Source organism: Camelus ferus, chromosome 20 (genome assembly GCF_009834535.1).
Source record: "Camelus ferus isolate YT-003-E chromosome 20, BCGSAC_Cfer_1.0, whole genome shotgun sequence".
NCBI lineage: Eukaryota > Metazoa > Chordata > Mammalia > Artiodactyla > Camelidae > Camelus > Camelus ferus.
The window spans coordinates 36,425,742-36,449,130 of NC_045715.1; the positions used below are offsets into that span (position 1 = coordinate 36,425,742).

At 38.9% G+C, this 23,389-nt stretch overlaps 1 protein-coding gene across 3 annotated transcripts in view; it reads left to right on the top strand.

Annotated features, from left to right (window-relative positions):
* The window catches only part of TINAG (tubulointerstitial nephritis antigen), a 63,876-nt gene extending 41,523 nt beyond the window's left edge, over positions 1-22,353 (top strand). Inside the window, exons 10-12 of one of the 3 annotated variants that reach the window (XR_004313667.1) lie at positions 10,572-10,637; positions 16,403-16,448; positions 21,203-21,245. Coding sequence is in view for 2 of the 3 variants with exons in the window: in XM_032463310.1 (XP_032319201.1) it covers positions 8,438-8,546; positions 16,403-16,448; positions 21,203-21,273 (226 nt within the window). In the remaining variant the exon portion in view is untranslated. Of the gene's footprint in view, positions 1-8,437; positions 8,547-10,571; positions 10,638-16,402; positions 16,449-21,202 lie in introns of all 3 variants that reach the window. The other 2 variants (XM_032463310.1, XM_006182368.2) reach the window with 2 other exon arrangements.
* Positions 22,354-23,389: the final 1,036 nt, after the last annotated feature.

Sequence of the window (23,389 nt, forward strand, 5' to 3'; positions counted from 1 at the left end):
TGGTGGAAACTGGCCATGTTTCCAATAAGTGACTGTGAAGACATTTGGTTTGAGTAAATCACTAAAAAATTCAAGTCAAAGTTTCCTGTAAACTTTGATGCAAATCTACATAATATGACTTAAAATTGGGCACAAATAGAATGATTTATGTGATTTTCTTTGCTATATATTTAACAAATATTAAAAGAAAACCCATGTTATTACTGGTGCTGTGCTGAGAAGTAGGCAAAATGAAAAAAAAAAAAACAGGCAACAACAAAAAACTGGCCCTTGCCCTCCCAGTGCAACTAGATAGTAAACACAAAAATGGAAAGTTATGAAACATTTCATAAAGGCAGGGTAGAAAGTGAAAAGAGGACATTTAATACTTGATCTAGACTTGAGGATCTGAGAAATGTCTTTGAGGAAGAAAAGTATGAGCTGAGATTTATGGGTTGATTAGCAACAGGCAAAGGGAGCAGCTTGTGTAAAGGCCCTGTGGTCAGAAGGATAGAAGACACTGTCTGAATGCAAAGAAGGTTGTATTTGCTGAATCTCAAAAGGCAAGGACTTGTAGGCTGGTTTACAGACTTTACTTAAGTATGTTAAGTATTTTGTTAAGGATCTTAAGAGCAGAGGGAAGTCAATGAAGAGATTTAAATAGAAAAGTGGCATGATCTTTCTTTGTAGTTTTTTAAAGATTGCTTTAACTGTAAAGAATGTGGTCTAAAAGGCAAATGCTGTTAATCTTAGTAAAAGATAGGAGCCTGGACTTGGTAAGATGGTGGAAAAGTTGGGGAGATATAAGTGGATCAAGAACCATTTAAAGGGCAAAGCTGGGAGATCTGATGTCGATTTGGAATCGAGTGTGGACACTGACATGGGGACGGAGTTCACTATTGGGTCTCATGATTTAAAGATAAAAATGCAGATAGATGTCAGAGAATTCAGGTAGATACACTGATCTCAGGGTCATGGTAGCCATCAGGGTTGAAGATGGGTGATACTGAACTGAGTACCTAAGAAAAACAAAAGGAAGCTTGATTGAGGCTAAGCCATGGGAAAATCTGGTATCTCATGTCTGGTTAGATAACTATGAGTCTACAAAGAAAGGAAGGAGAGGTCAGCGAGGGTTTTTTTGGTTTGTTTGTTTTTCATTTTTTAACAAGTGGCTAGTGTAAGATTTCAAGAAAACTGTGAAACTGTAAGATTGGCATCTGGAGTATTTGAAGATGTTGGTCTTAGAGAGAGACAGTGGCAAGTTTGTTCTATCAGGGGAGAAGGGAGGAAGGAATAAGTTAGATGAAGCTGTCTAGCACTTAAGGCAGTGATATGTTGAAGAAAATTCCTATCAGTTTGCTTCTTTTTAAAAAAAAATCTGCATAAAGTAGGAAGTATGGTTATCTGTAGAGGGAAGAGGTGGTGGGAGGATGCAGTGTCAGAAATTGAGGAGAATAGAGGTGTCAATGGTCCTCTATATATTTAGGTGGGGGAGTTGCCCGAGGGACCTACAGTAAATTACCTCGCATTGCTAACAGCACCATCTGCCCTTTTGTGTGTGCCTTCTGCTGCTGTGGTCAGCTGCTTGGGTGGATGTAGAGAAATGAGTAGTTAAGTTCATCCAAGGCTCAGAGTTTTCCAGATGAGTTCAATGAAGAGTCAGGAAAACAAGGAGTTTAGGATATGAGCATTGACTTCAGTATTGCTAAGATGGCAGAAGGCTTAATCAGCCTGCTGAAAAGACAGGGTTGATGGATTCGGAGAAAATAGAAAAATCACTGGACTAGAGGCCATGATGATTCTGATTTCTGTGATTTTTATGATTCTCCAATTTATTTTTCTTACCTTAAAATTTTTTTATCATTATTTATGAGAAAAAATTAAACATGTAATAATAAGGAAGTAATATTTTATGTTTATGAATACAGTGTCATAGAGTGACTAAAAGAAGTAATTTTCTATGTTAGTGCCTAATTATGTTATAATACTGATTGTCTACTTTGTAGTCATAAACCTTTAATGTCTGTCTGTCTGTCTATCTATCTATCTTATCTATCTATCTATCTACCTACCTACCTACCTATCTATCCATCCATCCATCCAGTTAAAGAAAGTTGCCCTTTAGAAGCATAAAATAATGCTTCAGGGTTAAATTTCTAATATATTTTTCACATATTTTCTAGATATATCATAAATAGCAAGGATTCCTCAAGCAGAAATCATTATCTAGTGGGATTACAAATTATGTGACATAGCTTTCTTGGGACCACCACTTGTTTTTCCCCGTGCATCTTTTTTTCCCCTTCTTCCTTTCTGAATAACAAATGAATATTGAGCCTAAAATTTCATGCTATGTTATGTTTCACCCCTGGCAAATTGATAAATTCTGAGCAGATGTTTTAATTAGAGATTTTTAATGCACGGCGAAGTCTCAGACAGTTGAATGAACATTTCAACGACACTTACTCAGAAAATGCAAATAAATATGTGATAATTAGTAGAGACAAGGCAAAAACATTTAATTTGGATGTTGGTGTATCTTTTAACTGCAAAATGCTTAGTTCTTTCTTTTGGGGGGGCTGGGGGTGCCCTGGTGTAAATAACAGTAGCCACTGAAGTGGACTCAGAATATTTACTGGTTCAAGTGTATTAATAGAAGTTTATTTCTTATTCGTACAAAAGTTCAAGATGGGTGATCCTAGCTTTTGGGTGGCTCCCCTCCATGTGGTTTCAGGGACCCCAAGCTCTTTCCACCATGTTGCCTGGCCATCTCTTAGGGTCACGTGTTGTGATCTAGTCCCCTCTATGGAAAATGAAGACGATCATGAGGTGGGCGTCTTACATTTACTTCTTTTAAAGCCTTGACTCAGAAATGGCCCCTGTTAGTCCATTCACATGCCTTTGGCTAGAACTCATCCACACAATTCTACCCAACCGCAGAGGTGGCTAGGGGTGGGGAGGTAGAGTGTGCGGAGGGAGGGTACAGCTCAAGTGGCAGAGCGCGTACTTAGCATGCACGAGGTCCCAGGTTCAATCCCCAGTACCTCCATTGAAAAATCAAATAAATAACTAATTACCTCCCCCTTGCCAAAAAAAGCAAAAAACAAAAAACAAACAAACAAACAAACAAAAAAAAAACAGAGTGGCTTGGAAGTGTAAAAGAATTGGCAGGAACATTATTCTATCAGAACAAATAGAGCTATATTTTGGAGCAGAATTCCAAATCTGCATACATTTTAAAGGAAAAAAAAAATAAAACGGAGACTCAGGTTTGAATTTGTGGAGAGCTGACTTGGTCGGCATCTTCCAGGCCCTCTGTGATTATGTTTTGTTTTTAGAGACTCTTCACTGGGAAATTCTTAAGAATTATTGCTCTACCAGATTGCATAAATTAATAAATGCATTTGGTACCAAATATATTCATAATCACTGAAGTAGCACTGTTACACAATTTTCCTACTTAAAAAACCTATGAGATGGGAATTATTATTCCATTTTACCATAAATAAGAGACTGAGAATGTCTTAGAAAACTTTTCAGGTCTTTCTGAATTCAAAATTACTATTTTCCCAATACTAAATTTATATATAAATATAGATTTATATATATATTTATGTATATATTTATATATATATAAACAAGAAAGGTCAAATGTCAAGATTCACTTAATATATGTTTACCACCTAGGTTTTCTCAAGCAATTGCTAAATGTTCTCTTTTACTAAAAATTTCCTTAAGGCAAAGCTAATTATATCCTTTTTTTCTTCTAAAATTCTATTCTTACTTGCTTTGACAGCATATTTTTAATCTGTGCATACAGACTTTTGCTTAAGTTTTCAACAAGAACCTTTTCTAAGTTTATAATGTGTGTCAGACACCGTGCTGGGCGTTAAGAAAACAAACACCAAAAAAAATTTGCTCATGTTTTCAGGCAAGTGGAGAGAGAGAGAGAGGGAGAGAGAGAAAGAAAGACAGAAAGGAAGGAAGGAAGGAAGGAAGAAAGGAAGGAAGGAAGGAAGGAAGGTAGGCCCAGGCATTCTTCTATTTCATGAGAATTTACTTACCTGCCCTGGAGCCTGACTACTTCAGCATCTCTGGATTTTTCTTCCCTCTCCTCCATCATCTCTATATGAATGTATATACCTTTGCAGCAACATCGTTTGGTTAACAGTGTCCATTGCAAGTGGCCATGTGGCATTCCTCAGCCTCATATTCTGTGCAGTGATGTCCCCACAAGAAGACCAATACAAGTCTTTCACATTTGCAAGCAGTTCAGGTCAGCATCCTAGGTCTGGGTCCTTCTACTTTGAGATAAAGTAAATCCGAGGGCAGAAACCATTACCAAAGAACAGAAATGGGGATTTCAGTAAAGTAGACCTACTCTTCAGTTGCTGCTATAAAGCAAGTAGCACAAACTGAACAGCCTTCAGAAAGGAAAAGGAATCTTTCTGACACTGTGGCAGCCCTGCGTTCTGGGAAGTCCTGCGTACCCACACTAGTTTGGTCTTGAAGTGTCCATCTAGGAGCGGAGACAGCCCTGTAAACGTACAATAGTGGCAGGAGGTGAGCTCGCAGTCTTCCTGCTCCGCCATCTTGGCTGGCCCCCAAGAATAAACATAAAACAAAACAAAACAAACGTACAATATGAGTGCATTGGTGTTGCAATGGATGGAAGCAAGGACTTTGAAAGCGTAGGGATGGTACAATTGAGAACTAGACTAGGAAGTGACACTGAAATAGGACTTGAGAGCACATTCAGCATTGCTTTGCATTTCCTCTACCGTGGACTCTTTATTCTGGCCCTTTATTCATTTTTCTAATGGAGTCTTAGTTTTTAAAATTTTGATGTGTATGAGCTCATATGATACATCGAAAGGATTGACTTTTTATACTGTTGACTGAATCCCACTTTGTTGTTGGCTTCATTAATTTATTTTTAATGGGTTTGACCTGGACAATGCTTTAACGTTTATTCTGGATTTTTAAAGTTCTATTTTTAAGTAGTTAAGTCAAGGATCTACCTGCAACATGTTGGGTGGATGATGTGTGGTCATGATCTAATTTTTTTCCTTCATACTCTAAGCTCAAAGCACCGCGGGCAAATAATGAATAACCCACTCCTTTCATACTCTTTGAAATGTATTTTTTATTGCCTATTAAATTCTTACACCAATTTATTATGGCTTGATTCTGAGGTGTCCTGTTTGAAATACACACTACCATTTAACTTCTACCACTTTTTTTTTTTTAATACCAGGTGATGTTCATACTGCTTTATCACTTAATTTTCCAGTTATTTTTCCTATTCCTTTTCACAATGAGATTAACACAAACACATACAAAAAAAAAAAAAAATCAGAACAATTTAAACTGGAACTTGTATGTTTCATTTATAAAGAGGATAACATATACTTTTTACTTTTTAAAGACTATTGTTAAGTACACTGCATTTATTTTTGCTATTTATGCTATTTTTCAAGGATTTTGTTTTTAGAAAATTTTTTTTTCCTCTTCCCTATACTCTAAGATTTTTATATGTTTCTTAAATGTAATTTTTAAAGATGAAGCTATTTGGCTTCTAAACTGTTATTTTATTTTACTTTCATTACCAGGTTGAAGTATCTCAATAGTAAACAACATTAAAAAATAAAAGAAGTAGTAACATGATAATTTGATTATGTTGATTAAAGAATTTACCGCTTTTCAAACTTAAAACATTTTACCCATCTAAGATCTGTAAAGGACCCTGGATTTTCTCTACCCAATAACCTAATGTAAAAGAAGAAGACCTAGAGATAGAGCTTTTCCAGAGATTACATGCTGGTTGGTTGCAGAATCAATATTCAACTCAAGTGACTTCAATACTAATCTTGTTTGGCAAACCACTGGGATACAACACAGGGTTACAAGCCTGTGTGTTGAAGTCAGACATGTCTACGTCAAAAAGCTATTGCTTGAACGGACTATAACTCAATTAAAAAAGAAAAAAAGAAAAAAAAAGCTATTGCTCATTTTTGGATTGGGTTTTTTTTGTTGTTGTTGTTCTTAAGTTGTATGAGCTGTTTATATAAGATATTCTGAAAATTAAACCTTTGTCTGTCACATCACTGGCAAATATTTTCTCCGATTCTGTAGAAGACCTAAACAAGCAATTCTGCAATGAAGACATACAAATGGCCAATAGGCACATGAAAAAAATGCTCAGTATCACTAATTATCAGAGAAGTGCAAGTCAAAACTACAAGGAAATATCACCTCACACCAGTCAGAGTGACCATCATTAAAAAGTCTACAAATGATAAATCCTGGAGAGGGTGCGGAGAAAAGGGGACCCTCCTACACTGCTGGTTGGAATGCAGTTTGGTGCAGCCATTGTAGAAATATTTGACTTATTGGAAAGTGAAAAATGCAATTATTTAGTTTATGGAGATGTGCCCCAAAGTGATTCTCAACTCAAACTTTTGGCAGATTTTATTGAGCATTGATCGTGTACTAGGCACCTTGCCAGGCGGTGAGGGTACTGACAAGAGTAACGTGGGGAGCCTTAACAAATAAAATAAAACAAGACCCAATGACGTGATGCAGCCGTGGAAAGCGACCAATTATACAGGAAAGCCACTGAGGTTCTGCAAACCCTTGGGATCCTTTGAGCTGACCTCACTGACAGAAGCGTGAAGGCGGAGAGGGACCCAGCGGGGAGAAACTGTTCAATGGGCTTTATTTTTCTTCTCTCTTCAGTGCTGAGTGCAGGGTGGTCAGGACTGAATCAAGCTGCCAGCGCCGTTCGGGTTCCATATGTTCCTTTTGTTGACACTGGTCTCTCATCGATTGGCCATCTCAAACGCTGAGCAGGTCTGCTAACTCCGTAAGGGCTGTTACTACGAGCCGGTCTTTTAAAAAGCAAAGCAACAATGGCCAACAAGTAAAGCTTTATTTTTATTTAGGTAAAGCATGGTAGGAGTGTTGTTTTAAAAAGAATTCTTAGAAAGCTCTCTTGACATTCATCAAAGCATGCCTTCTAGAAAGTGTATATATAACACGCGTTGTTTGCATAACACGTGCAGATGTGTGCGCACACCCACATACATGCACATGAAGGTCTCTAAGATCTTTTTCCCTTCAGGGCAGCACAGGACTAACCTTGATTGTGGAGCAAACGCTGTAGAACATATAGAAATGAGATTTCCATTCAACCTTAGGTTCAGATGCTAATTCCGCCCTTCTTCCTAGGTGACCTCAGGCAGTAACCTCTCACCTCTCTCTGTCACAATTTTCTCATTGGGATAATAATAGTGTCCTCAGTGTCTTGTCGTGAGGATTAAATGGGACAGTATGCCTGCCACCTAATAGCTGCTCATTTTATGCTTTTTTTCATTTCTTTCAAAAATTGTATTTTCTTTAACTCTTTCTTTCTTACCTTTATTACTCGGACTCTGTTTTCAGAATTATCTTTGAAAGTCTAATCTGGAGCTGGTTCTAATTATGGCATTACTGAGTACTTATGGATGATGTGATACACTTTTATACTGATGGTTTTCAATTTTTTTATGTTTAGAAAATTTTTGATCCACCTCACTCCAAAAAGACCAGTAGATTAATAAGAATGAGAAAGGACAGAGGAATGTGACTCTAGGAGGAAATATTTAATTTCTTTGGTAAATGTGATTAAATTTTTATGACCTTGGATAGTACGGTTCTGTTTGTAGCAAGAAAAGCAGGAAAGTAGTTAGGGAGTTTGGTCACGTACACTTTAACCCCACTGGATTGTGTAAATAACATGGTTTGAAGTAATAACTTCCTAGCTGGTAAATATCAAGGAAAGACATGGTACGTGAACAAATGTTTCGACCGAGGAAGGTGATTACAGGCAATTCTCTAGATCTATGGAGAACCTGGGGAAACAGTTACACCAAGGCTGAGAATGGCTCTCAGTTACTGGGAAAGTGAACTCTACCTTCTTGTTGGGTGAGTTTTAGTCTCTGTGGACACTTCAGGTCTGGGGGGTCTGGGCAGTGGGGCTTCACTAGTCCCTTGGACAGTGCTACCTTCCAAATGGAGCCGAATGGATTATTTTTGGTGATTTTGTTTTATAATCCAATACGTTCTGTGGCAGGTGTTGCCCTCAAAGTTTCAGATATGATAGACTTCACAGGGAGGTTAGGTAAAGTGTGCTTGTGAATTTGCAGAGATGTGTGGTGGGCGTGGAGGGGACATGAGGAGTGGCTTTTGTCAGGAAGAAGTGTGGATTGGTTGTCCCTTGAAAGTGAGAGCATTCTCAGGACAATCATGGGACATTTTAAGAAAGTATATAATGCAAGGTTACCGTGCTGGGATCTAGGGTCAGAATATGCTCCAGGAATATGACATATGTGACAATTCTGATGAATAAACGAACTGGGAGATTTTGTTGAAAGGTGTGTGTGTTGCTATGGCAATGAGCGATGTCTTCCCTGAACAGAAACATGTGGGATGTGACTGACGACTTCAATGGGACCAAAGAGAAGGTCAGGCCAAGTCTATGTTCCACCGAAAAGGGAAAGGTTGCAGAAAAACCCTGGATTTGGCAGGTGATGAATGAGTACTACTTATGACATTAACTGACAGCTTTGACTTTTTTTGATCTTTAAAATAAATGTATCAGATATTATTCTTTCCCTTCCTCATGATTCTGACAATTATGTTCGTTACATCTCTGCATACAGAGCTGGCTGGAAGTGATGAGAGCCACCCTGGCTGGAGTGGTGTTGCTATGACCACGCTGTTCTCTTCCTGCCTCCATCCCCACACTTTCTCACTTTAGTCCATTTTGTTCACATCATCAGCTTTATCTTTCGAAGGCTATCTACCATCCTTCCCCTTCCAAACGTTTCATGATTCCTTTATGAAGGCACAAAAGGTAGCTGCTGGCTTTATTTCCTGCTCTCCTCCCCGCTGTGCCGTCCCTTCCTCTCAGCATCTTCTACAAGTTACTCAAGACCCACCATGCCCCTCCTCATCACAGCTGGAAATGGCTCCACTCGTGTCTGCCTTCCCCTGGTTAGATTAATTTGCCGGGGGGGTGGGGAGTGGGGACTTACCGTCTTGAATATTCACAGACATAGATAATATGTAAATGAATGAGCTTGATTGTCTCATAAATGTTATTTGCAAACACAGGCTTTGGACAAGATTTAGCCTATGAGTCATGTACTCCAACCCCTGGAGGATGCTGTAATCTCCCAGTCTCCTTTCAGTGCCAAGATTTTAGAAGAAAATAAAAAGCCAAGTCTATGCCTAACATCCAAAGGCTGAAGTTTTCCCTCTAAGTGTATCTTCATTAGATACAACCCTAGTTAACTGTCATTGACGATGATGGACGGCTTTGGTCCTGCGCGTGCTCTCCGTGGTACACTTCACATGGTGTGGACATCTTAACATATCTTCTGTCAGTGCAGCCAATGCAGAGGGATGTTCTGCCTGGTCTACAGCACGTCATTCTGACCAGAGCACAAATTGGGCACAACCTTGTCACTCGTTTCCTCCATAATCCTTTTTAGAGGCCAAATTACACGTGATGGTACAACATAGCAATCTTTTCGCTTTCTGAAATATTAGGCTAGGAGAGTGTCAACCATATGTCAGCAACTCAGTAAATAGTGTTGTTTGGATGATTAATTAAAAGGAGGAACATACAACCCACACAATCGTCTGTGACATTTTCCGACCAAAGAAACGATCTTTCAGAAATCCCCATCTGCTTCTTCCATCGATGATAAAAATTTTGCAGCTCCGTGGGGGGAACACAGCAGGAAAAGGACCCAAACTTAGATTCAGGGAACCCTGGCTTGATGGGCATTTTGCTTCAGTAGAAAATGAAGGGGGTTGGGGAACACCCTCATTTTATTTTGCTTTCCCATGCAGTCTGCTTTGATTCATCTCTGATCTAGCATTAATTCCCACTTTTGGATGCTCTCTGTAGTCGACACTGCCACACTCGCTACACTCACCAAGCCTGAGATTTTTATTTTTGAATGAAGTTACTAAGTGTCTTTGCTTAGTTCATCACGACAAAAGCGTGCGTATCTTTGCCTCATTCTTACTGCAGTTACCTTGCACATCTTCGGGTTGAAGGATGCTCATAGTCTCTCTACAGTCTCACCTTTAAAAGGAAAATCCTGCTTCCAGAGTAGTCAATATCATGGTTATTGACTTGAAGCTCACCTGGTGGTTTCTTCACACTTGTATCCTATCTGACCTTCATTTGCTTCATATGAAGGTTTGGAATGCCACATCAGGCTCTCTTACGTGTTTGTTCCCTGTTTTCCTCCAGAATTTCCTGTTCTAGTTGTCTGTACTGCATAAAATTTCTTTGCATGTCTGCTATTTAGAAACTTTGCTTTCTATCTGTCTGGATCTATATTCGCTGATACAGAATAGGTCTGCCCAGAAAACATGAGTTTGAACTCTTGCTGTCAGTCTGCTGGACACATGCAGGGACCCCAGAAGTGGCCAACATCAGAAGTATTGCAACATTCTGATCTAGACAATTGGGCTACCGTGTAATATACCTACTGTCAAGATAAAATAAAGCTTTTTTCTTCTTGTAACTCCAGATTCTTAGATGCACGTGAGATCAGCTTTAAAGAACTTGATTCCTGAAGCCAATGGGATCTTGACATGTGAGTTAGCAAATGACTATTCCCGTCACAGGAGAATTCGTCACTCTGCAGAAAGTCTCTTTCACAGTTTTGTTTAATAATCACTTTTCCTTGGTTCTTTTAGTGTGTAGCCTGTCAGAAACCCCGAAAAGCCACGAATTTAAACATTAATATGCAGAACCACTCTCAGCAGAGGGAACTCAAAAGGAGACAAAGCCGCTCTGTCATTACAGTCTCAGGCACCCCGACGGCCAGGAGCACGTCTCTATGCAGTGTGCCGTGCACCTCAAGATTTGCCACATTTGATGTACCCTCCCTACCCATTTGACCTTGAAATCCTGCAGTTAACCTTGACTCCTTTTTCTCCCTCTCAGTCAATATAAATTGGCCAATAAATTCCTTCAGTTTCTCTCCAACATAGCCCTCAAATCTGGGCCCTCCTGTTCAGTCCCACTGCCAGTGTATTTGCTCAGAAAATATCTTTTGAGGGCTGCTTAAGTGATGGCCAGTCTTCTAGGTGTTGGAGACCCATCTATTATAAGCACAAACAACTTTTGCTTTGGAGGGCTTCCATGCTTTTTCGGAATTTCTCTATGTCTTGTTTTGAGGGCAACGTGCATTGGGAGCTTTGAGTCCCCCCCCCGCCCCGGGACTCTACCGCCCGGTGCTAACGTCAGGGCAGTCCCTCTGAAAGACTGTCTGGATCATGTCACATCTCGGATTTGGATGATTCTTGACCACCAGCTTTGTAAATGCCAAGCTTCGCAGTCATGAGTGCTTTTTTTTTTTTCTGACTTTATTTCCTTCGGCTCCCACCTCCGTTCCCTTGTCAAGCGCAGCTGAGATGAGGTTTTCGTGGCTCTCTCATGACTTTGCACGTACTTGTTGTGCCTAAAATTCTCCACCCCCCGTTTCCACCTGAAGAATGTCTGCCTGACTCTGTGAAAGGAGTCGTCTTTGCCCTGAGCAGTTGATTTCTTCATCTGTAGCCCACAGAAAAATCATAAACCACCTTTCACAGAGGTAGCAATGATAGAATTCAGATTATTTTTATACTTGTTTGTTTCCTACATCCCAGCATCACTCTCATTAGATCTGCATCTTCTTGAAGGCAAAACATTTACTTCCTTTGCACTAAACAGCAGTCCGCTAAGTAAAGGCAGAAATAAATGAATGAAGTACTCAAGATGCTCTGTGCTTTCGTTTTTAAGAGACATGTTTAGGGGAATATAAATACCACTTTCGGAAAGTTATGTGTTCAATTTTCTCTTATTTACCGTGTCTAGTGTGAGCGCCACTGTGTATATGAGCCTCAACGGCAAAATCAAGCAAAACCAAGGGAGAGGAAAAAAAAAAACTATTACTATTTAAAATCATACACAAAGTACTTTTTCACTTACAGTGCTTTTACTATCGAGACGTAGCTTAACATAGAGTTTTAAGAAGTCTGATATTGTTTAACACAGTTATCTGAGAAGAACAGCATCCTTTTCAAAGGAAATATGCATAAAAATAGCCATAGTCTTAGCTGTACAAAATCCCCCATCATTCTTTAATGCTTTACTCTGCAGAATTTATTGCCTCTCCAAGAAAGACTTTTAATATTATGCAAAAGAGGGGTGTTTCCAGAACTACCTAAAATGACATATAAGATGAATCCAGAAGGAAGAGCTTAAATGATCATGTGCTCAAAGTGAGGGACGTAGCCATAGACTCAGAGCGGGAAGCCATCGGTCCCCTGCATCCTCAGAGAATGTGGTCCACAGGCTAGGAGCTGCCTGCGGTTTCTCATTACCAGCATTTTCCCGTGTGTCCCTAAATTTTGAGGGAAAAGCAGCATTAGTGGGTCTTCACAACGAGTGGAAACAATTTAATTTAATGAGGTAGAAAAAAAAATTGAACAACATAAGTTCCTATGAAGTGGAATCCCTTCAGGCAAGAAATGTTAAGGTCTCTCCAGCCTGGGGACCTATGCTACAGGTTAACAAGTTTACAGAAACAATCTCAGCAGAATACAGCTAAGGTTCTGGTCCTCCTGAAGAAATGTTTGTGAATAGTCCTCCGAATGAAGAGGTATGAGGGAAGGAAAGAAGAGAGTGAATAGTTAGACTTGGGGCAGATGTGAATGGAATGGAAATCCTCATGTCCTCAGAGACACTCATTGTCTGACAAGAAGAGATTTGTGAAAAATATACACGTATTCCTAATATTTTCAGCCTGTTGGTAACATGACAAGCAAAAGTGCAGGACCACAATTTGGGGAAGTGTATATACACATACACACATACACACACGCACACACACACACATATATACTATAAAGAGAGGAGGGACTCTCTCCTGTAAATGAATACTGTAAGGAATTTTTTTGCTTTTTTCTAGTTAACCATCTTTGTTTAGATAAAGATTTTAATTACATGAATACACTATGACACTAATGAGAAATAACCTGGACTCAGGTGATTTTTCCCAGTTGTTCAGAGCCTGGGATATTTAGAAAACTAACCCACTTGTCTGCTTTTCTGCAACATTCCTTTGCGACTTTATTTGATCACCATCTTAGGAACTGTCATGGTGTAAACGTTAGGACCTGTGATGGGCGAACTTTGTTTGTCCTTTATCACAACGGCTGTAATGCAGTGGAACTGCGCAGTCGCTTCTGTGGTGAGGTGTGACATTTTCTTCCCAACTGAATTTTGCATAAAGGTTAACACCGTTTGTTTATGTTTTTTTTTCCACAAGCATCCTAGCCTCTGAAACCGTCCGCTTCAGCAGACTTACTTTCGTTTTCCTCTCTCACCTTTATTTGAAGACTTGACTAACTTTCCTGTCCATTTTGAGAATGGTGATAATAATTTGAATGCTGACATTCTCCTTGGGTGAAAAATGACTGGTGCTCAAAATACTGCATCTTAAAGTTACGATAAATAGCACTATTTCTTGAAAAGAAATGTATAGCAACTCCAAAGAGTGAGTAGGTTTGCAAGCTAAGAATTATTGTTGTCTTATTACACCATCAAAAATATTGAGATGATTGTAATCAAGTATACAGGAACACATGAAAAATATGGTCATTTGAATGATGTAAAAGTGGTAGTTTGTATTTCTCAGACCTCTCCAAAATAGCTTATTTCACTTTTAACTTATTTGGTAACACCTAGAATAAGAAAAATTATATGGCTACCTTCTAAAGTGCCTCTTCTTTGTGAGGAAGTGCTGTTTCCTTAGAATTGAATCAAGCCTGGAACGACCCTGGGGTTGGGGGCTCCGACCCTCTACCCAGTGGGAAACCTACATGTAACTTTACAGTCAGTCCTCAGCAGCCACGGTTCCACATCCATGGGTCCAACAAACTGCAGATCCTGTAGTACTGTAGTAGGATGTAGTGACACAATGCATGTATAAGTGGACCCATGCAGGTCAAACTCGTATTGTTCCAGGGTCCACCGTGGTTAGCCTCTGATCTGTTGGTAATGGAATTATGAGTAGTCATTATTTTGCCAAATCTTAAGCCCATATATTGTTGTGGATCTTCATGCCCCAAAACAATGTGTCAATATTTCTGAGAGTGTCTAGGGGTCTCTAAAATGGACCTAATAAATGCGATACTTCTTTCTTCATGTACTTTTCTTGTTGTGTCTTTCCATTTCCCTCTTCTATGTTACTTTGTCTTCTAATGCAGCACCCTCAATGCAGTGGAGCATAAGAAGTTAGAAATAGCATGCAAATTGTGAAGCCTTTTTCCACTTTTGGTACTACCCTCTATTTGAGTGTCATTAAAGTCTTTTATGGAATATACAGTGTTCAGTGAAATAGCTCTTTTGGGTTTTAATGACAAGTCTGACTTTTCTTCCCCAAGTTAGCTGAGTTCAGTGTGGAGCTGAGTTTGGACATATCTGAGTGACAGGGAGCAAATTATACTCTCAATTGCTCCTCTTCTCTTTTGATAAAGACTTCATTACAGCATCAAGCTTGTCATGTCTGAATATGTCTTTCCTGATTGGAGGTTCTTTCTTATGAGGCCCCTTAGTACCGTAACCAAGATAGACCTCAGTTTCTCACTATGTCTGGTGGGATCTTAGATATGAGGATCCTCTCCCACCTGCATTCGTTTGGAGTCAAATGGTTCCTTAGATTCTTCTAATTTAGTCTTGTATTTTATATTTTATGTAAATAGCTAAAGTAACTCATGGTCAGACCATGTGAAAGGAAGTTTGACTGAGTGGTATGGGCATCCCAAAATTGTCATGATAGCCATGATGAGTAACAAATGAGCAACTCAAGGTTTCAGATATGATCTACTCTTGAAGGACATAATGACCTTTGAAGACTTGGGAGCACCTTGTATGATTGGTAAATTTTTTTCAATGGTGATAGCATTTTTAGAAAAGTTACAAGGATGTAAATGCAATTAGAAAACTGGAAAATGATTTTGAAAACTGAACCAGTTTGAACTTACACATTAAAGTGTCCAGAATATTGGAAACCCTAAAGTGTTCCAGTCTACTCTGTAGCAGAGAACTAAAAAAGACATGGCAATCAGTGCAATTATCAGTCTTAGCTTCCATCAGTAACACAAGAAAGACAAAGTTGTTCTTTAATGTTTGTCTACCTCTCAAATCACTTTTTCTCTTCCCTCAGTCTCATACCAAAGGGTCCAAATGCATTAATATATTTTCTTGAATGTCCCGAGACCCCTACCATAAACCTGTCATCTCTAGGCAATGTCATTACACTATGGTGCCACCCTTCTATTCTGTACCCTATTAGAAACAGATTTCTGGCAATTGGACATGTTGAAAATGTTTGAACAACAAATTTGTATCTCTTCCAGGAATGTTTGTTATACAATGGTGTACCATGATTTAGCTTGAAGGCGCTCTGATGTTGAGATTTGGGATATTAGAGGTGGACTGATGTGGGCAGAAATATTTTCTCATGATCTATCAAAGTTCACGAACATGGTAGTCAACATGATTTCTCCACATTCACTGATGCCATTCAGGACACACTGCAGTTGGGGACTGTATGTTTATCAGAGAAGGAATATTACATATTAAGAACATGGGATTTGGAATCCTGGCTCAACGTCTCCCACTCCGTCATCTTGGACAATTCTTGGTATTTCTTTAGTAAATAAAACACGTTAGTAACATCTACGTCATGGGGTTCAGCCAAGAAAAGAAACGAGGTATTGTAAGTTTGGATTTTTTATGAACTCTTACATGCTGCATTGAGAATGGACCAGTACAGAGACTATAGGATTTGATTTCCGTATGTACCTGAGTATAGAGAAATTCCATAATAGGCATATAACCATTTTATAAAATAATGTATGCATATGAATATTTTTACCTAACTTCTCTTTTCTATAACAATAATCTTTTTTTTTCACATTATGGTTTATATCAGTAGCCTTGGAAATTCTTAGTTTGCCCATTTAGGGTGGAGTTTCAGAAGGCAAGCTGTAGAGAGGAGAGACATCTTTAAGTACTTTTAAACCCCTGCATCGCAGCTCTCCTAGACTTACATCTTACAGTGAATGAGTGTGATTCCAAGCCATTTGGACAGACATAGATGAGTATATCCTGAACAAGAAAATGACCTTATTGTTAAAAAGAAAACTATACGTGCACATTTCTACAGGCAATGATGACAGTCTCATAATAAAACAGGTTGGGGCAAAAGGAAATACAAAAGATATAATTCTGACAATCATGTGCATTTTATCAAGACGCAACTCAAATATTTTTCACTGTACCAATATTTTTCACTGTCATTTTTAGGTGGGGTACACTGAGAGGAGCATCAGGGCGGAAAGAAAAATTTTGGGTATGTAACTCTTTCCAATTTAATTTCTACTGTCAAGTGAGTATTTGAGAATCACCCGCGTCTCTACTCCCTGCTTTGTGTTATGTGGTCATATCCTAAGTCACTGTGTTACTGTCTGTAATATTGGCGTTTTCTCCAGCAGAAAATTCATTATAATCATTCATATTATAGTAAGAGTTTTCTTCAACTCCTTTTACTTCAAATTGTAAGAGAAGAATCAGTATTGCTTTTCAAAATGAGAATCAAGAGAAAAACTTCTGTTCTATTGTCATCTATCTTAATTACCTTCAGAAAAGTGGTATGAAGACTGATGACTGGGTAAAGAATAGACTTTTCAATGCATGATGTTGAGAAACCTGGATATTCACATGCAAATGAGTGAAATTGGACCCCTATCTTAACGCCATTCTCAAAATTAACTCAGAATGGATTAAAGACTTAATGTAAGATCTGAAACTGTAAAACTCCTAGAAGACAGTATGAAACAAAGCTCCCTGACATTGGTCTTTGCAATGATTTTTAAAAATGTAGTACCAAGAGCAGGAGAAACAAAACCAAAAATAAACACATAGGACCACATCAAACTAAAAGCCTCTGCACAGCAAAAGAAACAGCAAAGTGAAATTCGACTTACCGAATTGAGAAAGTATTTATAAACCACACATCTGGTAAGGGGTTAATCTCCAAAATATCTGAGAAACTCCTACAACTCAACAGCAAGAAATCCAATAATGTGGTTAAAAAATAGACAAAGGACCAGAATAGCCTTTTTTCCAAAAAAGTCATAAAAATAACCAACAGGTTCATGAAAAGATGCTCATCACTAGGCATCAGGGACATGCAAATCAAACCCACAGTGAGATGTCACTTCATGCCTGTTACAATGGCTCTCGTCATAAAGACAAGGGAATAAATTTTGGTGAGGATGTGGAGAAAAGGTAACCCTCGTGCGCTGTTGGTGGGATTTGAAACTGGTAGAGCCCCTATGGGAAACAGGATGGTGGGTCTTAAAACCATATGATCTAGCAGTTTCACTTCTGGGAAAGTATCTGAAGGAAACAAAATTATTATCTCCGAGAGATATCTGCACCTCCGTGTTCACTGGAACGTTATTCAAGACATGAAAACAACCCGAGTGTCCCTCAGCAGATGAATGGAAAAAGAAAATGTAAGGTATAGATAATATATGTACGAATTTCTAGTGATAAGGGGAATGAGTTCTGGGGATTTAATGTACAGCATGGTCATTATAGTTAACAGTATGTAACATATATTTGAAAGTTGGTCTCACCACACACACACACACAAACGATAACTATATGATGTGGTGGACATATTAACAAATCTTATTTTGGTAATCATTTTGCAATAGTTATTAATATAAAATCATTTTGTATACGTTAAACTTACACAACGTGATACGTCAATTTTACCTCAATAAAGCTAGAAAAAAAAAAAGACTGATGTCTGACCTTTCAACAGAAAAAATAAAAATGGAAGTCAAAAAACAACAAAATTACACTGTGAAAGTGCTGGATAAAATAATTAGTAATAACAATGATGATGATACACCTGTCAACCTAGAATTTTATATCCAGTGGCAGATGTCTCTAAAAAAGGCAAATCAGAAACATTTTCATTCTAACAAAAGCTAAAAGAACACAGCATCAAAGATACAAAGCGAAAGGTACAAAAAAGAGAAGACAAGTCCAAAATTGTGTAGTGTATTTCAACACATCTCACTTATTATTTCATAGAAAAAGCAGCTAAAGTAAAGATATGGAAGATTAAAAAAACAAATAACTAGCTTTATGTAATTAATTTTCTATGAAATTTCATAGAATTTTCATAGAATACTATGTACAGACATGAATGAATATGCATTCTTTTAGTGCACATGGAATATTTGCCAAAGTCGACCGTATGCTGGGTCATTAGGCAAGTCCAACAAATTGAAGGGATCGAAATTTTACAGAGTCTGCTATGTCAAAACTTGTGTTAGCTACAGCAGTCCTGAATTTAATATAAAAATGCAAGTCTTTGAAAAAAGAAAGATTAAAATCAATGCATCTATTAAAAGAGGAAAAGTTGAAATCTGCAGTCCAATAAGCCAAAGAACTCAGATTGTCCCCAAAATAGAATGAAGGGAAGGACGAAGGGCAGAAATCAATGAATAAAGCAGACATACAATAGAGAATGTCAAGAGAGCAAAGATTTGATTCTTTGAAAAGACTGAATTCCTTGGAAGACTCATAAAGAAACCAAGAGAGAAAAAAATTACCATAGAAATGAAAAAAGAGAACTTTGGTGCAGCTTCAATAGGTATTAAGTGGGTAATAGAGGATGTTGTGAAAACGTTATTCCAATAGATTTGAAAATATAAGTGAAATTGATAAATTCCTTCGAAAACTAAGTATCAAAGCTCGGACAAGGTGAAAATAGAAAGTCTGGCTATAATACTATTTTAAAAGCTGACTCTGTATTACCAAGAAACATGTCTGTAATGGCTTCGCTGGTACATTCTTCCAAATATTTAAGAAATAAATGAAACCAACTTTACATCAATCCCCTTTAGGAAATAGAGAAGAAACAGTTTCCAACTTATGTTATGAATCAACATAACACCAATACCAAAACTTGACAGGGACAATATAAGAAAAGAAAACCACAGATCAATATCCCTTATGAAACAAAATTCTAAACAGAATATTACAGTTATAAAGTACATTAAAAGGACAATATATTAGGATCAAGTGAGGTTTATCCCAGGGTTGTGAAGTCGGTTTTGAATGGAAAATCAATGAATATAGTGGATCACATTGCCAAAGTAAAGAAAGGGGAAAAAACCATGAATACCTTAACTGGTACAGAAAACGGAATGATAAAATTCAGCACCTGAATTAGTTTTCAGTTGTTACTCAACAATTTAGTGGCTTGAAACAACATACTTTTATTATCTCAGCGTTTCTGTAAGTCAGGAGTCCAGTCGACTGAGCTGGGTCCTCTTACTGCTCAGGGTCTCCCAAGGGGGCAATAAAAATATTGTCTGGGCTGTGTTCCTTTCTGGAGCTCAAGGGTGGTTGTTAGAATTCAGTTCTTGTGGTTGTTGGGTCAAATCCTCATTTGCTGGCTGGCTGTCAGGTGGGGACCACTCTCACATCCTGGAGGCTGCTTGCAGTTTTTTGCCACCTGCCCCCGGTAGTCACTCTCACTGATCCTCTTGAAACAAAGTAGTTTCAAGTTGATTAGGAAAAAGAGCTTCGGGCTATAGACAGTCTTTTAAAGGGCTCACCTGATTAGCTTAGACAGACGAATCTCCCTTTTAATTAACTCACAGTCAGTTAATTGGGGATTGGAATCAGATCTTCAAAATCTCTTCCACTTTGTCAGATTACGTAACCTACTCACACTGTATTCTCAGGTGGAGAGGATTGTATGGGGCAAGAACACCAGGAAGCAGGATCGGACGGTGGGGGGGGGGGGGGTTGTTCATCTTAGAGTTCTGCCCACCACAGAACTCATTTACGATCTAAAATCTCAGCAAATTAGGAATAGAATCTACCTTCCTTCATCTTATAAAGCCTGTCCTCAAAAACCCTTCAGCTAACATCATTTTATTGGTAAAATACTGAGCACTTTTTCCTTATCATTAAAAAATAAAACATTCATTGTCCTCACCTTTACTAACCTTTTACTGGAGGCTCCACCTAGTTCAGTAAAACAAACAAACAAAAAATAGAGAGGAAGTGTGGAAGGAAATAGAACTGATGTTATTTGCAGTTGACGTGATTATGCACATAGAAAATAAACAAGCATATGGAAACAAACTACAGAAACAATAAGCATATTTAGCAAGATTTCTGGATATTATCCAAAAGTAATAAGGTGACATTAGTAAGTCCTTACCTATCAATAATTACTTTAAATGTAAATTGACTAAATTCTTCAATCAAAAGGCACAGGGTATTTGAATGGATTAAAAAACAGACCCAATTGTACGTTACCTACAAGTGACTCAGTTTTAAGGACACACATAAGCTCAAGGTGAAGGAGTATAGAAAGATATTGCACGCAAATGGAAAATAAGAGAGAGCAGGGTTATACTTATTTCTTATACTGGAGGGAAACAGAGGGGAAAATCTCCTTGACGTTGTTCTTGGCAAAGATTACTTGGCTATGACACTCAAATTGCAAGGCACAGAAGCGAAAATCAACAAGTGGAACTATACTAAAAAGCTGAAAAGCTTCTGCATAACAAAACGATCAACAAAATAAAAAAAGGCAACCTAGAGAATGGGGGGGGGGGATTTGCCAACCATATATTTGACAAGGGGTTAATTTCCAAAATGTATAAGCAACTCATGCAACTCACTTGCGCTTGACCATCCAATTAAAAAAATGCACGAAGAAATAATACAGGGCTGGCCACATGGTAAGACACTGTAGCTACAGCCTGTGTGTCACCTTCTGATGTGACATTTCAAACTCTCACGTATGTGTTACCATTGTGTTCTGGGGGGATTCACCAGTTCTGGTTATTGTAAACAAGGGCATACATGCATATTCATAAATTAATGAATAATAAAGCTGTTTTATTCTTAGTAAGAAAATATTTAGGTTCTTAGTCATCACAGTCTATCATGTCAAAGGCATCCAAGCTACATGTGAGTCCACTGTCATTGTACAGGCTGGATGAGAAAAAAAAGCCAAGTGTAATTAATATTCAGCTTTTCTCATTTTTTGTTTTTCTGCAGATTGCTGCCAATTCCTGGGGAAAGTCGTGGGGCGAGAACGGCTATTTCCGGATTCTTCGAGGAGTAAATGAGTCTGACATTGAAAAGTTGATTATCGCAGCTTGGGGCCAAGTGACAGGTGCAGACGAACCATGACATATCATCCCGTTTCCAGAAGGCTGTGCAGTCAAGGAACCCTGTCCCTTGAAATTAAGCGATGTGAGGTTCTCTGTGACATTGCCCTCTCACCTTGTTGTTACAACGGACTTGTTTTTCTGGTTTCACCCCGGGCCCTAAATTCCTGCTTCCTTTATGTTACTGAGTCTGGAAAAACATTCACAGAGGACAGCCCAGGGGCTAAATAACTTTTAAGCACTCTAGTAATCTTGATTTCTCTCTCATGACAATGTTCTTTTTGACTTTGATGATTCACAAACAGCGGGATGGCGCTTGTTTTAAACGTTCATAGCGTTTGTTTGTAGCAATCATCTGGTTTCTCTCTTGAGGACTTCAGACAACAAAAAGCCATGAAAACACCAATTTACCATCTTTACGATTTTTTTTTCAACCGAATCATGCTTTCTGAATTCAGACCTTGCTTATTATGTTTTGCCAAAAAGCAGTGGAAATAGATTGTGTCTCTCAATAGCCAACATCTGGGTTCTTTTCATTTGCCTAAACTGAACTCGCAATCTGAACTCAAAATAACTGTGACTCTGACAGGAAATAACTTCTCTTTACAGTACTGGGTAAGGACTTGTGATGTGGAGAAGAAGTGAGTGATGGAAAAGCTTAGAGGCTGACAATGGAAGTACAGTCTTGATAAACATACACTCCTATTTTCGGAAGCCAGTACACTTTGTGTAATGTCTATTAAAATGAGCTGCAGAACGATATTTGGAAAGATAACGTACTTACCCTCCCAAACAACAACGTGATACCATGAGTCAGAAAGAATAAATTTACTTTTATCACAACCATTTCACAGTTCACTGCTTGAGATTCTGAAAAGTAAGCTACATTGGCACCCATTTGCATCTAATTTTAATTTTAGTTCTCTATTGTCGGAGAAACAAAAGTAGTATCATTGTGATGGTTGGGAAAGGATATAATCTTTTAATAATCCACTGGCATCTGAAATGGCAAACTAATAAATGAAGAAGCAAAGCTGATCGGTGAGTGAGCGTGGCCGATTCTAATTACAACAGTGGGATATCTGTGGCCTTAATTTCTGGGGACTCTTGTCATCTGGATTTCCTGTGTAGGGCTTTTTTATGTGGTTGTGACCAAAGGTACCCTGGTTAGATGAGCCAGATGTTCTAAATTGCGAGGAAAATGGAGCTCAGAAAGGTAAGTGTTGTTGCAGGGTTGTTTTCTGCACTATCACTGCAACTTTATCAGGAGAAGCATTTATTCACTTCTCCCCTAAGAAGTATACAGGAGGCTGACTGGCCTTGCTGTGGCTGTGTTGCAGGAAAATGGGGTGAGAGAGGATGGCCATGTCCCAGGTCTTGGGCAAGTCCTGCCAAGGAAGATTCCTTGGTTTTGCGCAGGAAAGAACTCAAGAGTGAGCCACGGCAGAGTGAAAGCAAGTTTAGAGAGAGACATACCCCACAGGCAGAGGGTGGTCCCTCTCGCTCAGAAGGGAGAGCGGCCACTAGGTGTGGGGAGGGTCAGTTTCTATGGGCCGGATAATTTTTACGTGAATGAGTGGGAGGATTTTTCCAGCTATGTTTGGGAAGGGGCAGGAATTCCTAGGAAGTGGGCCACCACCCACTTTTTGCCCCTTTATGGCCAGCCCTGGAACTGTCATGGTGCCTGTGGGAGCCCCATTTAGTACGCTAATATATTACAGTGAGCGTATAATGAGGCCCAAGGTCCACTGGAAGTCGAATCTTCCGCTATCTTGGGCCCCCAGGTCTACTGCTGGTTGGACCTTCCGCCATCTTGGTTCTAACCAGTTTGTGTCTTATCCTCAATGGCCGTGTCATTCCTTCAGTGGTTGTGCCCTGTCCCTTTCCCTCCTGTCTCACTTGGCCGATGTGTCCCGAGAGGGTTGAGAGATAATTTGATTTTGTTTCTTTGGATTCCATGAGACAAAATTTTGAGCGCAAATACTGGTTTGTTTGGGCGGTGAAGGGACACTGAGAAGGGAGTGGGGTGGGGACACAAGGCTGGTAGGCAGAAGGTAAAGGGTGCATTACCACA